At 45.7% G+C, this 16,231-nt stretch overlaps 1 protein-coding gene across 1 annotated transcript in view; it reads right to left on the bottom strand.

Moving 5' to 3' along the window:
• LOC145342448 (sodium- and chloride-dependent neutral and basic amino acid transporter B(0+)-like) overlaps positions 1-4,385 on the bottom strand; it is a 77,330-nt gene extending 72,945 nt beyond the window's left edge. Inside the window, exon 1 of the mRNA XM_080188010.1 lies at positions 4,380-4,385. Coding sequence (XP_080044136.1) covers positions 4,380-4,385 — 6 coding nt within the window. The remainder of the gene's footprint in view (positions 1-4,379) is intronic.
• Between the last annotated feature and the right edge of the window lie 11,846 nt (positions 4,386-16,231).

Raw genomic sequence — 16,231 nt, 5'->3', positions numbered from 1 at the left:
GCGACTGCCATTGTGAGCTGCTTAGGACAGCTGCTAGGAACAGAAAAGGAATTGGACACAGTTCGTAAGGAACTGGAGGAATCGAAGCAGGCACAAAATGGAAGTAGGAGGAGATTAAGAAACCAAAGGAACAACAGCAGGAGAGGAAAGAGCAAATAAGAGCCCAAAAGGAAAGAGAGGGTGATGAATTAAAGAGAACCAAGCAGATAAATTTATTACAACTGGGCAATTTTCAAACCTGGTATGAGAGCCTACCAAGATGCCCAGTGCGCTGTCTTGACCAAAGGTAAAGCCGAGCGAGCAGCAGCACAACTGGAAGCTAAATGCACTGATCTGCAGGTGGCAATAAAAGCGCTACATCAAGTCGGTAAAGAACAGAGACAGACAACCACTGACCACTCCAAATGCCAGCAAGAAATTTCACGGCTGGAATTCCTATTATCAATTCAAAACAAATGTATGTGTACCTTCGGGACAGTAGAGGAAGAGGAGATACAGAATACACGCAGGGGAGAGTTAAAAGAGAATGCTAAGCTGTACATTATGTGAATCGAGGGGTGTGGTCCACCACCACCATTCCCACGGGAAGTCAAATATCCAGATTCACTTCCAATACCGATGCACCCAGTGACGACTGAACATTGGGTAGGAGAATCCCAGGGCCCAGCTGTCATATACACGACCCCGTTCACGGTGGCACAATTGGCCGAAATCGCAAATAAAATCACAACCTTTGAGCCATTGGCTGATCCACACAGTTTCTTTGAGGATGTCAGGTAGCAGAAGATAATGCATGGGCTAGGTGAAAGGGAAGAAGTGAAGCTGATAGTCACGTGCTTAAACAAGTCTGTACGGTCTGCTCTGCCAGCTCCTCAAAACGTCAAGGAAGGAGCCTTAAACAAAACTGAGGAAGCAATATTGACTGAGGTAGGATTTAATATAGGGCATCCTGTAGATGGGTTAAATAAACGTAGACAGAGGAAAGGGGAAAATTTGACTGTCTTTGCTGGTTGTTTATGGATCCACTTCATGGGAGTATATGGGGAATGACATTGGGCTAGATTAAATGAGGTTGATTCATCCAAGTGGGCTAGGAAATTAGTCTCGCACACAACAAAGGAAGGCAAGAAAGCTTGCGCTAATTTTGACCTGCAGAGACCACTAACAATGAAGCATGGGTTCTCTGACGGTTAGCTTGAGTCTCGGAATAGGAAGTTCAGGGTGCCTTAATGCCATGGTCAGAAAAGGAGGCAAGACTGCTTCCTATGAGGGCTAGCCAGGGTCCAATATGGAGAAACAAGAATAGAGGGGATCACCAATACCAGAGAGGTATAGCTCCACCTTACACAGCAACTCTGGGGAGAGACAGAGGGACATGTTTTAATTATGGGCAGCCAGGACACTTCGCCTGAGATTGTAGGAGACCCCCACCACAAACACGGTCCCCAAGACCACCGGCTCCGCCAGTTAGGCCAGCTCCTAGAGCTTCACACATTCAAATGCGCAGCAATCCCGCCACCATGACTGAAGCAGGAAAGTTGTTTGTTGGTGGCCTGAACTTCAACACATGGAGGAGGTACACACAGCAAGAAGTCTCACAACACCAGCGTCTGGAGGTGTCTGTTGCGATCCTCCTCATCTGAGCAGATCCTGTGTATATGGATGGCTTGTCCATAGAGGATGGCTTCTTTAATGTGTTTAGGGTGGAAGCTGGAGATCAACAGTTGATCTATATCGATCGACAGTTCCGATGTGCCACAGTGAAAAACAGCATCGAACTTCTCAGAAGACAAACATGGGGTGTGGCAGGCAGGGTATCCTTTGTTGTCCAGTACTTCCCTGGAGCGGAGAAGCTACAAGATCTTCTCCAGGGGGTTCAACATATCATTGAAGAAGATGAACATCTTGCCAAGGCCAGCCCCACACACCTACTTCTTGCCTTCAAACAACCGCACAACCTCAAACACACTATTGTTCGCAGCAAACTACCCAGCCTTCAGGAGAACAGTGACCATGACATCACACAACCCTGCCACAGTAACCTCTGCAAGATGTGCCGGATAATTGACACGGATGCCATCATCTCACATGAGAACACCATCCACCAGGTACATGGTACATACACTTGCAACTCGGCCAACGTTGTCTACCTGATACACTGCAGAAAAGGATGTCCCGAGGCAGGGTACATTGGAAAAACCATGCAGACGCTATGACAATGGATAAATGAACACCACTTGACAATCACCAGGAAAGAGTGTTCTCTTCCTGTTGGGGAACACTTCAGCGGTCACGGGCATTCAGCTTTTGATCTTCGGGCAAGCATTCTCCAAGACGGCCTTTGCAACACACGATAATGCAGAGTTGCTGAGCAGAGACTGATAGCCAAGTTCTGCACACAAGAGGACAGCCTCAAGTCACATTATCTGTAACCCTCACGATTTGCCTGGGCTTGCAAAATCTCACCAACTGTCCTGGCTGGAGACAATACTCATCTCTTTAACCTGTGCTTGACCCTCTCTCCACTCACATTGTCTGTACCTTTAAGATTTGATTACCTGTAAAGACTTGCATTCCAAACATTATTTTGTAAATTGGGTTTGTGTCTTCATATGCCCTGTTTGTGAACAGAACTCCCACTTACTCGATGAAGGAGCAGCGCTCTGAAAGCTAGTGGCTCTTGTTACCAAATAATCCTGTTGAACGTTAACCTGGTGTTGAGACTTCTTACTGTGCTTACCCCAGTTCAACGCCGGCATCTCCACTTCATGGGGGAGGTGCCAAAGGATTGGAGAACAGCCAGCGTGGTTTCACTATTTAAGAAGGGTTGTAGAGATGAACCAAGGAACTACAGATCAGTGAGTCTCATGTCAGTGGTAGGGAAACTACTGGAGAAAATTCTAAAGGAGAACATCGATCTCCACTTCTATTAAGTCACCTCTCATCCTCCTCCGCTCTAAAGAGAAAAGCCCCAGCTCCCTCACCCTTTCCTCATAAGACCTAGCTTCCAAATCAGGCAGTATCCTGATAAATCTCCTCTGCACTCTCTCCAATAATTCCACATCCTTCTTATAGTGAGGTGACCAGAACTGCACACAATATTCTAAATGTGGTCTCACCAAGGTCCCATACAGTTGCAGCATAGCCCCACGGCTCTTAAACTCAAACACCCTGTTAATAAATGCTGACATACAATGAACCTTCTTCACGGCTCTATCCACTTGAGTGGCAACCTTCAGAGTTCTGTGGATATGAACCCCAAGATCTCTCTGTTCCTCCACATTCCTCAGAACCCTGCTGTTGACCCTGTAATCCACATTCAAGTTTGTCCTACCAAAACGAATCACCTTCCACTTTTCAGGGTTAAACACCGTCTGCCACTTTTCGGCCCAGCTCTGCATCTTATCAATGTCTCTTTGCAGCCTACAAGAGCCCTCAGCCTCATCTAGTACTTGATCTATCAATCTTGATGTAATCAGCAAATTTACTAACCCACCCTTTAGCCCCTCTTCCAAGTCATTGATAAAAATCACAAATAGCAGAGGTTCCAGCATGGCTGATCGTCCAACTCGATAGCCTAATCCTGCTTTCTGCCCATAACCTTTGATCTGTGCTGAATTCCCTATTATTCATCATTTATACAAACAATGTGGATGATTCTGAAATAGATGGTGAAGAAAGCATATAGCATGCTTGCCTTCACTGGACGGGGCATCAAGTGTAAATGTTGGCAAATGACGTTCCAGTTATATAAAACATTGGTGAGGCCACATTTGGAATACTGTGTCCAATTCTGGTTGCCACACCACCAGAAGGGTGTGGAGACATTGGAGAAAGTACAGAAAAGGTTTACCAGGATGTTGTCTGGTATGAAGCGTATTAGCTGTGAGGAGAGATTGAATAAACTGGGACTGTTCTCTCTGGAAAGATGGAGGCTGAGCGGTGACCTGATAGATGTTTATAAAACTGAGAGATATAGGTAGGATGAACATTTGGAAACTTATTCTCAGGGCAGAAATGACAGTTACAAGAAGGCACAAGTTTAAGGTTCAGTGGAGATGTGCGGGGAAAGTTTTGTTTTCAGAGTGGTGATGTGAACTGGAATGCACTGCCAAGTGAGGTGGTTGAGGTAGACACATTAGTGACATTTGAGACTTATCTGGATAGACACATGAACAGATGGGGAAAAGAGGGATACAAACAGTTGGTCTAGGTAGCACAACATGATTGGGGTGGGCTTGGAGGGCAGAAAGGCCTGTTTCTGTGCTGTACTGTTCTTTGTTCTTCGATTGTGTGTGGAGGGGGGAGGATTATTAAGTTTTGTGGATGACACAAACGGTGGCCAGATGGTTAATACTAAGGCTGCGGGCCCATTTTACCGTCATGATGTACCTGTTTTCACATGTAGAAACTTGGTAAAGTTGGGCACGAGACAAGTAGTGCAATCCACGACTGCCTCTGTGGCCGTTCCCCCTTTACCAAGCACCTAAAATGGTCACAGTCAGGCCTGCGCTTGAAACGGGCGCAGCGGCCATTTCAATGCACTTGTTTGCATTTAAATTGACTAAATGGGCCGGACACCCAAACTTACCAGCACTTCTCCCTTTACCACCGCGTTCAGCCGTCCAGACTCAGCACGAAACAAACCTGATCCGCAGAAAGTCTCAACACCAGGTTAAAGTCCAACAAGGTTTATTTACAATCACGAGCTTTGGGAACACTGCCCCTTCATGAGGTGACTGTTGGACTTTAAGCTGCTGTTGTCAGACTTCTTACTGTACCTACCGCAGTCCAACGCCAGCATCTCCACATCAAGGTCCGCAGGAAACCCATTCTGGCGCTCCAGCTTCTGAAGACGGAAGTTTCAGCGGCTCCGACTCGGCTCGGTGATGGAGCGGGCGGGGGGCGGGAGCCGGGGTTCTCGGTGACGGGGGGAGGCTCGTTCCCTGGGGGGCGGAGACACGAGGGCGGCGGTTTGCTCACTCGGGAGGGGCGGGGGAGGGGGGCCGGACCACTCTGGGGGGAGGGAGGTGGGTGAGACCACCGGCGGGGGGGGGTCAGATCACTTGGTGGGGGGAGTGGGTCAACCACTCTGGGGGAGGGGGAGGGGTAAGGGCGGGTGTCCACTGCCACTCTACATGCGATCATTGGGGGGGGGGGGGGGCAGAAGTGAGGCCAGGGGCCACAATTAGTCTGTTTGGGAGGGGGGGGAATAAAGGGGGCAGTAATGTTGTGGGGGTGGGGCAATGTCTGTGGGTGCTCGGGGCAAGACTTTATCCAGCCTGGGAGCAGTGTGACAGGGGAGTAACCTCCCTTCGGCACCTGTGCAGTTGAAAACTCCAATTGGAGCTGCAGTGTTTTGGGTGCGTTAAACCCTGCCCACAGGTTTGTGCAGCGCAATTCAGAATCACTGATGTTTTTGCAGGCAGTGCATATGGGAGCGCCTGAGAACCAGTCTAAAAGTCAGATCTGAAACACTCCCAGTTTCAGCACTTCGAATCAAAATGGTAAAATTGGGCCCTGAGTGTCTTGGGCTGCAAGAAGATATAGACGGAACGGTCACATGGGCAGATAAGTGGCAGATTGAATTTAACCCTGAAAAATGTGAGGTGATACACTTTGGAAGGAGTAATTTGACAAAGAAATTTTCAATGACTGGCATGACACTAGGAAGTTCTGAGGTGGGGTGGGAGGGGAATGGAGGGGCATGTTTGCCCGTAGATGTCTGAAGATGGAAGGGCATTGTAGGGTGGTGGAAAAGGCATATGGCACATTTGCCTTTATCATTTCAGGCATAAATTCCAAAAGTAGGGAAATCACGTTGGAGCTGTATAGCACTTTGGTGCGGCCACAGCTAGAGCACCATGTGACGTTTCTGGTGGCACATTATAGCAACGATATGATTGTACTGGAGAGGTGCACAGGAGATTCACCAGAATGCTGCCAGGAATGGAACATTTAACTTGTGAAGAGTTTGGTTTACTTTCATTGAAGCAGAGAAGATTGAGGGTGTGACCTGATTAAGATGTACAAGATTATGGGCAACACGGACAGAGTGGATAAGGAGCAGCTGTTCTCCGTAGTTGAAAGGTCAGTGATGAGGGGACATAGGTTCAAGATGAGGGGAGGAGGTTTAGGGGGGATGTGAGGAAAAACTTTTTTATCCAGAGGCTGATGATGGTTTGGAATGTGCCCCCTGGGAGGATGGTAGAGGCAGGTTGCCTCACACCATTTAAAAAGTACCTTAAGCATTTGGCACATAATATGGGGGTCATGGTCATGGACCATATGCTGGTAAATGGGATTAGGTGGGTAGTCAGGTTTATCTTGTATTAGTGTAGACTTGATGGGCTGAAGGGCTTCTTCTGCACTGTATGATTCTAGGTGGATATAGATGGTCTTAATGATGGCATGATTGAGGTGGATTTTCATCTTGGGGTAAATTTTACACCTAGGTAGTGAACAAACTTGCTTCATATCAGATTGTTGCCAGAGACTTTCAATGCATAATGATCCTGGAGTTATTTGTCAGGATTACTCAGTTTTAATTACTTGTTATAGATTATTTGATGTCTGGTATCATCCTCTGGCTAAGATATGACTCAGAAGTTCCAGGGCAGGACTTAGTGATACTGGAGCACATTAAGGTACAAAGATCTGCACCCGAATCATATTTAATTTACTAAAATTATTGGAAGATCATGTCGGTCACATATAAGACAACGATGTTCATATTTGAATTCCTATATCCACTACAGTTGTTTCAGTCTCGAAGAGGGAGCACTAAATTACTATTTGTCCTTTTAAAATAACAAATGATGTTTGACTGGTAAATACCAATTATCCCCCCTGTGTCCAAGGCCCCTCATGCTTAATGAGTTCTCAAGCTTGGGAGGTTTGATAGATAAATAAACCCTTATGTTCAAGTTGCAAAAAGCATTGCTTCCTAATGTTATCTTTGAACCATTTAGTTGTCAGAACAAATGATAGAGCAATCTCCCATTGTTTTATAGTCTGAAAGTTGTTGCCTTTGGGGAGACAGCGACACAGTGGAATTATCGCTGGATTTGCAATCTATAGACCCAGGGCAATGTTCTGTATTCCATCATAGAAGATGCTGAGATTTGAATTCAAAAGTAATTGAGGGTAGAAGATAGAGACTGGAAATCAAATAGCAAAGAACCTGAAATAAAAAAGGCTAGTGATGACCATAAAACTGTGGTCGATTGTTGTAAAAACCCATCTGGTCATTGAAGTTCTTTAGGGAAGGAAATCTGTTTTCCTCACCTGGTCTGGCCTAGGTGTGAGCCCAGACCCAATCAATATGATTGACTCTCAAATGCCCTCTGAAATGGAGGGTAGTTAGGGACGGCTGCACAGTGGTTTGCACTGCTGCCTCAGTGCCAGGGACCCAGCTTCAATTCCAGCCTCAGGTCACTGTGCAGAGTTTGTACGTTCTCCCCGTGTCTGTGTTTCCCCCAGGTGCCCCGTTTTCCTCCCACAGTCCAAAGATGTGTGGGTTAAGTGAATTGGCCTTGGCAAATTCTCCTTCAGTGCCGGGGGGACTAGTCGGGTGAATGCATGGGATTATGGAGATGGGGCCTGGGTGGGATTGTGGTCAGTGCAGACTCCATGGGCCGAATGGCCTCCTGCTGCACTGTAGGATTCTCTTATCTTCTCTAGCCCTGGAATGGAGTGATCAATGCGTCAAGAACATTCACTTCTCTTTTTAAGACATTGGTTTCCTCTTCACATATTTTTTAAATTCTACGAATATTAACTTGAATGTGATCTGGTGAATAATTTGACTGATGCTGCTTTCTCTCCTATACTCCCCACTTCACTCAATATCATTCAAAATAACATCATGCAGCATGGCACAGTGGTTAGTATGACTGCCTCATAGCACCAGGGACTCAGGTTTGATTCCTGGTTTGGGTGACTCTGGAGTTTGCACATTCTGTGTCTGCACGGGCTTCCTCCCACAGTCCAAAGGTGTGTGGGTTAGATGCATCGGCCCTGCTAAATTGCCCCTTTGTATTTTGGGATGCATAAATTAGAGGGATTAGTGGGATAAATATCTGGAGTTACAAGGATAGGGTCTAAGTGGAATTGTTATAGGTGCAGACTCAATGGGCTGAATGGCCTCCTTCTGCACTGTAGGGATTCTATTCTATGCATGGACTTGATGTTCTCCAGTTCTCAGTTTTATTTATTTTACAATATTCCTCACCAGGTTCACTTGCCACGAGACCTTTAATTGTTCCCATCCAGATTTTTTTACCTTTTCACTATAATTTTGCTCATTTTTTGACAGGTACTGCTGTGTTTAATTCTGCGGCAATTGTTTTGAAATCAGCTTCTTTATGGAGTATGCGTCAGTGCCTTGATCGTTTAATGGTGTTGCTTCCCTCTACTGGCCCCCATTAACCATTTCATGCCACGTTTGTCAATTAATGTACATGTCTGTGACCTGCTCCTCAATGCATTCTTTACTTTGCACATAACTCATTTGCACACTTATGTAGTATCTCAAAGTTATGTCAACGCATTCTTGACTCATGTGATCTTCTCAAAAGATCTTAGTGTTTGCTGATTGATCCATGTATGGTTCCGATGCTTTGGAAGGTAGCCAAAATTTCAAATTTTGTTTTCTTAAAAACAACGTTGATGTGGACACAAACATCAATCAAAGAAAGCTAACTTACTAGCCCCATCTATACATTTCATTTGCTAGAATATACATCAGTGCCAGCTTGAAATATTTCATTGAATTGCACCCAATATACCAATTTCCATTTGCTATTTGATTTCCGCTCTCTATCTTCTACCCTCAATTACTTAATTCTATTCAGTTTGCCTCATAACATCCTTAAAAAAAATCAGACATTTCTATTTGATTCCAGGCAGTAACATTTTGCTTGCTTGTCCTTTGTCATAAATTACATCATTTTTAAAGGTAACCTACTAACTGCACATTTTTCCTGTCAGAATTGTCCCACATTAAAAGCGTTGGCTTTCAAGTGTCCTATAATACCTATCTCATCTCATCTTCAAAAGAAAGTTTGTTCTTATATCCATCAAAACCACGTAAATTGTTTGCTATGCCCTCTTAAAATCCCTTGTCAACAGTGACATTGACACCCTTTTAATGGCCCTTCTCTTACCATGGTCACTTCCTCATTTTTCATCTGCACATCACGTACATTCCTTAAGTTCAAATCCCACTGGGTTATTTCATTCGTCCCTAACAATGATGATCTGCGTATTTGTGGTGAGCAGTAAGCTTTTACTTAAAGTTGTTTAATAGTGATGAATGCGAACCTCGCACTCCCTCACTAGATGCCTTCCCCCTTTTACCAGATTTGGAATCAGGTTGACTATTGCTGTAATGTTGAAAGTCTACAAGAAAATTCTCAAACGCCTTGAAGCTACTGCAAATCTGTTCCAATTGCAGTTAGTTGTCACAAAAATCCATCCTGCTTGGGCAGAATGGGTAACTTCATCTGAATGTATCTGACAATTCAAAACCTTAATTTTGTAGTTCCTAATTGCTGCAAAAATAAATACATCTTCAGCTGTTAGGTTTTTTAACTCATTCATGGGACATGGGCATCACTGAATAGCCAGCATTTATTGCCTATCCCTAGTTGCCATTAAGATGGTGGTGAGCTGTCTCCTTGAAACACTGTAGTCCATGTACTGTGGGTTGACCCACAATGCCATCAGGGAGGAAATACCAGGATTCTGACCTAGCGGCTGTGAAGGAACAGTGACATATTTCCAAGTCAGGATGGTGAATGGCTTGGAGGGAAACTTACAGGTAGTGATGTTCCCATGTAAATGCTGCCTTCTGGATGCAAGTGTTTGTGGGTTTGGAAGGTGAGGTTTAAGGATCTTTGGTGAATTGCTGCATTGCATGTTGTAGATAGTATACACTGCTGCTACTGAATGTCGGTGGAGGAGGGAATGGACGTGGTGCAAATCAAGTGAATTGCTTTGACCTGGATGGTGAGTGTCGTTGGAACTGCCCCCATCCAGGCAAGTGGAAAGTATTCCATCACTCTTGACTTGTGCCTTATAGATGGTGGACAGGCTTTGGGGAGTCAGGAGGTGGAAGGGCCCTTTTCTAGCTGGAGGTCTGTCACCAGTGGTGTGCCGCAGGGCTCAGTACTGGGACCTCTTCTCTTCGTAATATGTATGAATGACTTGGAAGAGGGCGTACGTGGTGTGATCAGCAAGTTTGCAGATGACACCAAGATGGCAGGATTGGCGGATAGTGAGGAGGATTGTCAGGTGACACAGCAGGATATAGATAGGTTGGTATACTGGGCAGATAGATGGCGGATGGAATTTAATCCTGACAAATGCGAGGAGATGCATTTTGGAAGGAATAATGCAGGGAGGAATTACATGATAAAAGGTAGACCAATTAAGAGTATAGAAATGCAGAGGGACCTGGGAGTGCAAGTGCACAAGTCTCTGAAGGTGGCAACCCAGGTGGAGAAGGTTGTGAAGAAAGCTTATGGAATGCTAGCCTTTATAGGAAGGGGTATAGAGTATAAGAGCTGGCGTCTAATGCTTCAGTTGTACAGAACATTGGTTAGACCGCATTTGGAGTACTGCGTCAGTTCTGGTCACCTTAGTACCGGAAAGACATGGAGACCCTGGAGAGAATGCAGAGGAGGTTTACCAGGATGCTGCCTGGTATGGAAGGACTGGGTTATGAGGAAAGATTGGGTAAACTGGGGCTCTTCTCCTTAGAAAGACAGAGATTAAGGGGGGATCTGATAGAGATGTATAAAATAATGAAGGGTATAGATAGAGTCAACAGTGGCAGGCTTTTTCCTAGATTGGAGACAAATATCATGACGGATCAGGAGCTAAGGGTGAGGGGGGAGAAGTGTAATTTGGATACTAGAGGGAGGTTTTTCACACAGAGGGTTGTGGGGGTATGGAATGCGCTACCAAGTAAGGTGGTGGAGGCAGGCACGCTGGATTTGTTTAAGGTTTACTTAGATAGGCACATGAGTGAAACAGGGATGGAGGGTTATAGGAGACGGTTTTAAAAAGGGTCAGAGCCTCGGGACGATACTGGAAATGTAATACTACATGTTAATGGTTTGTCTCTTTTAACGCGCAGGTGTGTCGGACCACCTTGTTGTCTAACGAGGGGCATGCACATGGTGGGTCGTGCGTGGGCTGCTCTTGGATGTTTCGAGAGTGGCCTAGTACTTTGCGTTGTTGTGTGTGCTTAAACCTGGACCAGCAGATGGGCACCACAACAGCTCAGTGACTATCACTGCTAGCTGTGCAGATACATGGATTTGGGCCTGTGTCTGTGGGAGTTTGCGCATTCTCCCTGTGGTTTCCTCCCACACCCCAAAGATGTGCTCTTAGGCTGATTGGTGTACCAAATTGTCCCTACACTATTCTCCCCTGAATCTGGTTACAATAGGGGTACCATTCGCATACACACGGGGCAAGGTAGGTGTAGGAAAATGCTTTGTTAAGATGGCGGCGCGGGCTCGTTGGGCCGAAGGGCCTGTTTCCCGTGCTGGGTTGTTCTTTGTTTTTTTTTGAGTTACTTACCAAAGTATTCCTAGCCTTTGACCTGCTCTTATAGCCACTGTCTTTATGTGGCAAGTTCAGTCAATGGTAACCCCAAGGATGTTGACAGTGGAGGATACAGCATTGAATGTCAAGGGATAGTTGTTTAAGTGTCTTGTTGGTGATGGTCATTACCTGGCATATGTGACACTAGTGTTACTTGTGACTTGTCAGCCCAAGCCTGGATATCGTCCAGATCTTGTTGTATTTGAATATGGACCGCTTCAGTATCTGAGGAGTCATGCGCAAATAGAGCTGAACATGATGCAGTCATTGGCAAACATCCGCACTTCTGACCGTTTGGCAGAGGGAAGGTCATTGATGAAGCAGCTGAAGAGTTCTTGAGAATATCTCAGTAGTAAAGAATGTGACACTAGTGATGAAGTAATCAATGGAGTAATCAATGGCTCGTAAGGTGAAGGATCGGGAAGTTTATCACGGACTGTCTGCCAAGGTACACAGTGCAGAGTAAAAGAAAATCCTTGGAGGGTGGGTAGGTCCATGGGGGTAAGAGGGTGTTGTGGTGGGTTAGATGGACTCAGGTGCTGGGTGACTTCATTTTGCTGATCTTTCTTAGCATGGCTGGAACTAAAACATTCTGCATCCTGAGGAGTTATTGCAACCGGAAATTTGGCCATGAAGCTGTTCCAGGTGCAGTTTTGGAGTTTTCATGGTGAAACCACTACTGACTGTGGAGCATTTCTGGTTTTACAAGCGGGACTTGATGGAGGTTGAGACCAATACCAAATTTGTGATGATCTCAAAAGCCTCATTGAGCATTGTGACCTTGAGGTTTTCTTGCGCTACAGATCCGGCTTGTATTTGGGCATCACCTGGAAGCAATTCAGTGAAGACTACTGTCAGAGTTGCAGCTAGAGTTTAAGATGTTTGAAATTGCAGTTTCCATGGAATGGACTGACAGAGGCAGTTCATTTATGCACTAGTATGAGGGTGCACAAGGTGGCAGACACACCAAGAGTTAGTTACTGCCTGAGGAATGCCATCATTGTGTCCAAATGGGTCACACGGCATCCAGTTGCTGTGCGAGGGGAGCTCAGTGCTGGATCTGTTGGAAGACAGGTCACGTTGCCCAAAACTGCAGAGCACCAGTAGCCTGGGAGAGTGCAAAGCTAAAACGATCAGGGTCGAAACCAGGGAGGAAATGTCAAATGACCAGTGTAGATTAGGACAAGGAATTGTAAAATCCTACAATATAGAAGGAGGCCTTTTGGCTCATCAAGTCTGCAGTGACCACAGTCCCACCCAGGTTCCATCTCCATAACGCCACACTTACCTTAGCTAATCCCTCTGACATTAAGGGGCAATTTAGCATGGCCAATTCACCTAACCCGCACATCTTTGGACTGTGGGAGGAAACCAGAGAACCCAGAGGAAACCCACACAGACACAGGGAGAATGTACAAACTCCACACAGTCAGTGACCCAAGCTGGGAATAGAACCAGGTCCCTGGCGCTGAGGCAGCAGTGCTAACCACTGTGCCACCATGCTGCACCTGTGGGTTGCAGACTGAAGACACAGTTTTGTTAGCACGAGTGGGCGAAACGACCACTACGGACTCAGGGTGAAGTTCAATAACGGCACAGCTTTATTTTCTTTTATGTCGATGGAGAAGCGCAGTCAGGACATACAATCGGACTGTCATAAGAACATAAGAAATAGGAGCAGGAGTAGGCCATCCAGCCCTTCAAGCCTGCCCCGCCATTCAATAAGATCATGGCTGATCTGTCGTGGCTCAGTTCCACATTCCCGCCCTCTCCCCATAACCCTTAATCCCCTCGTTTATCAAAAACCCATCAACCCGCTTCTTAAAAATATTTAGCGAGGCAGCCTCCACCACCTGTCCGGAAAGCGCTCTGCCCTTCCTTCGCAGCAGGCTATAGTTATACCTGAACTTCGGTGCAGTATGCGATTCAGATGCTAATACTTTATTTACAGTATTCGATCTTATCCATCCCATCTCGATGTTTTCAAGTGTTGAGGAAATTGTTTTAGGTGTGTGTTAATTGTTTTGTCTGATTGGTTATTTAATAATCTAGAATCTCTGAGGTTTGAACCATAGGTGTGTCATTGATCTGAAAAGAGGTTTTGAGGGGCCAGGAATGTTTCCTTAACTATGCTGATTTTAGGTGTCTCCATGGGTTGTTTAACTGTTTTAAAAGTGTTGATTTTGATGGGGTGGAGATTCAGTTCCTGTAGGTGCCATCCTGTCCAGCTTTCCTTATGTGCTAGCCCTCATTTGCATTCTAAAAGCATGCTCTGGCCTACTGATCGGTGTCTGTTACTTTATGATTTTTAGTGGAGGGGCTCTGAGTGTAACTTTAGTCTGCTTCCATTTTGTGTGTCCAATTTCATAAAATTTGTTGTCCGATAACAGTTTAAACTAAACACTCCCTCAGTATGAGGAAGCAGTCTTTCTGGGCAATGCCTAAAGTGGAGGGGAAACTAGTGAGGGGAAGGGATTGGTGGCAGTGTCATTGATCCCAGAGTCAGTCTTTGAGAAAGTTGAATAATCCTTCCTTGAAGCCTGCAAACATCATTCTGACACACACAGAACAATTGATTCCCCTTCAAGGCGATGTCTCCACCAAGGCACATCTGAAGGACTGGTGCACGAATCTACCATTGTATGTTGTTGTGAGTGATTGCCCCATGTTGCTTGGATGATCCCAGCTGAAACAATTGAAATTGAATTGAGGTGGTGAACAGATTAATGGAGTCTCTTTTAAGCCTGAATGACACCTTTGGAGAGAGAATAATGTGTTTAATGGAACCCTTGAAGAGATGAAAGGAGTGAAAGAGTACTTATGGCTGAAGCATGCGTATCCAAAGAGTATCAAGGCATGTCCAGTGCCAAATGCTATTAGACCCAAAGTGGGGGCCAACTCAAGAGTTTAGTAGGTTTGGGGGTATTGGAACCAGTAGCCAAGAGTGGGTGGGCCACGCCCATTGTTCCTGTGATGAAAACTGATGGCTCAGTGAAATTTATTAAAATGGACTTCTCCCAAGTTTATCTGCAGGGAAGGGTGGCCGAAGACTCACAATCACCATTAATCATCATCTGAAAAGGGTTATGCCATTAAAACAACTGCCTTTTGGGATCACATCGGCCCTGGCAGACCTGGCAGAAAAGAAGGCATTGAAGGACTCCATGGTCCCAGTATGTTTTATCTCCAAATTACCCCTTCAGCTGGCCTGTGACACTTTGCCATATGGCATTGGAATGCGATCCCATGTGATGACAAATGGAGAAAATAGCCGACTGCATTCACATCTAGATCACTTTCCAGAGCAGAAGGAAACTGCACAAGTAAGGAAGGAAGCACTAGGCATAATCTTTGTGGTTACCAAGTTTCGCCAGTACATGTATGGCAGAAAGTCCATCATACTGATGGACTACAGACCGCTGACTAAGATTTTGGGATCACACTGAGGGATTCCATCAATGGCTGCAGCTTATTTGCACAGATAGGCATAGATATTATTGGGCCATTCGTATGAAATCCACTACTGCCAGTTGGATCAACGTGCATGTGCAGATGTACTTTCCAGGCTGCCATTGCTTATCATAAAGAGGTCCCGGATGAGATTATCCAGATTATGTACTTTTCACAAGAAGATAAGATACTGATTACTGCTGCTAAGGTGAAACACGCCACATGGAATGTTCTCATAATGAGTCAAGTAGATGTTGTATGCAAGGGAAAGACAAGCTGACAGAAGAATTTGGAACTGAGGCCATGTCAAAATTGGCAGTGGGAATTGTCGGTGTAGAATGGTTGTTTGTTGTGGAGCTTATGTGTCGTCATTCCCCTGTCCTTGAGAAATATGTTGGAGCAAGAGCACCGAGGGCTGGTGCGGATGAAAGAAATGGCCGAAAAGTCAATGCCAGCATTGAGGAGAAAGTGGGCTTGTAAATAGTCAAGTAAAGTCTGCATCCTACCACTCAAATGAATGGGTTGGCAGTGTTTTCTGCAGTCAGTTCAACATCTTGAAGGCTTCACAGGGTGAGGTTGGGGGGCGGGGAGGGGGAGGGAGGAAAAGTGGTCATTAGTGCGAAGATTAAACCAGTTCTGATTGTTGGCATTGAGGTAAACAAGATGTTTCTAGCGTGCCAGGGCCAATCCAGGCAAGACCCTGCACCATAGGAGCTGGAACCCAAAGATTGGGGGCTGCTACAGATGCCAGCTGCCCATCAGACTGAAGATGGGGCAGGAAGATAGTGAGACAGTAGATCTGGGATTTTGAGGAGAGCCAGATTACATGTAAGGCAAAAGACTGCAGCTGCAAAGGGAGACAGTGTGGCACCAGCGCCAGATGCTCAATTACTACCATCGAGAGGAAGAGGCAGTCACCCGATTTCAGTGCTCTAAAGATCATTGTCACCCTCAACAACTTTGCTACTGGATGTTTCCAGGGATCAAGTGGGGACTTCTGTGGAATCTCAGTCATCCATGCACAGTGACATCCACCAGATCATGGATGCTCTGAGTGCCTATCTCAATACTCAGGCTGTAGGATTTTGTGCCATCTCCAGAATACCCCAGGTCCAGGGGGTGATTAATGGCACATGTTGCTCAATGAACACTATCGACAGAATGC

This window comes from Carcharhinus amblyrhynchos, chromosome 4, assembly GCF_965287045.1.
Source record: "Carcharhinus amblyrhynchos chromosome 4, sCarAmb.v2.hapA, whole genome shotgun sequence".
In the NCBI taxonomy this organism is placed as follows: Eukaryota; Metazoa; Chordata; class Chondrichthyes; order Carcharhiniformes; family Carcharhinidae; genus Carcharhinus; species Carcharhinus amblyrhynchos.
The sequence above is the reverse complement of the archived record's forward strand: the minus strand, read 5'-3'. Positions and strand labels throughout refer to the sequence as shown.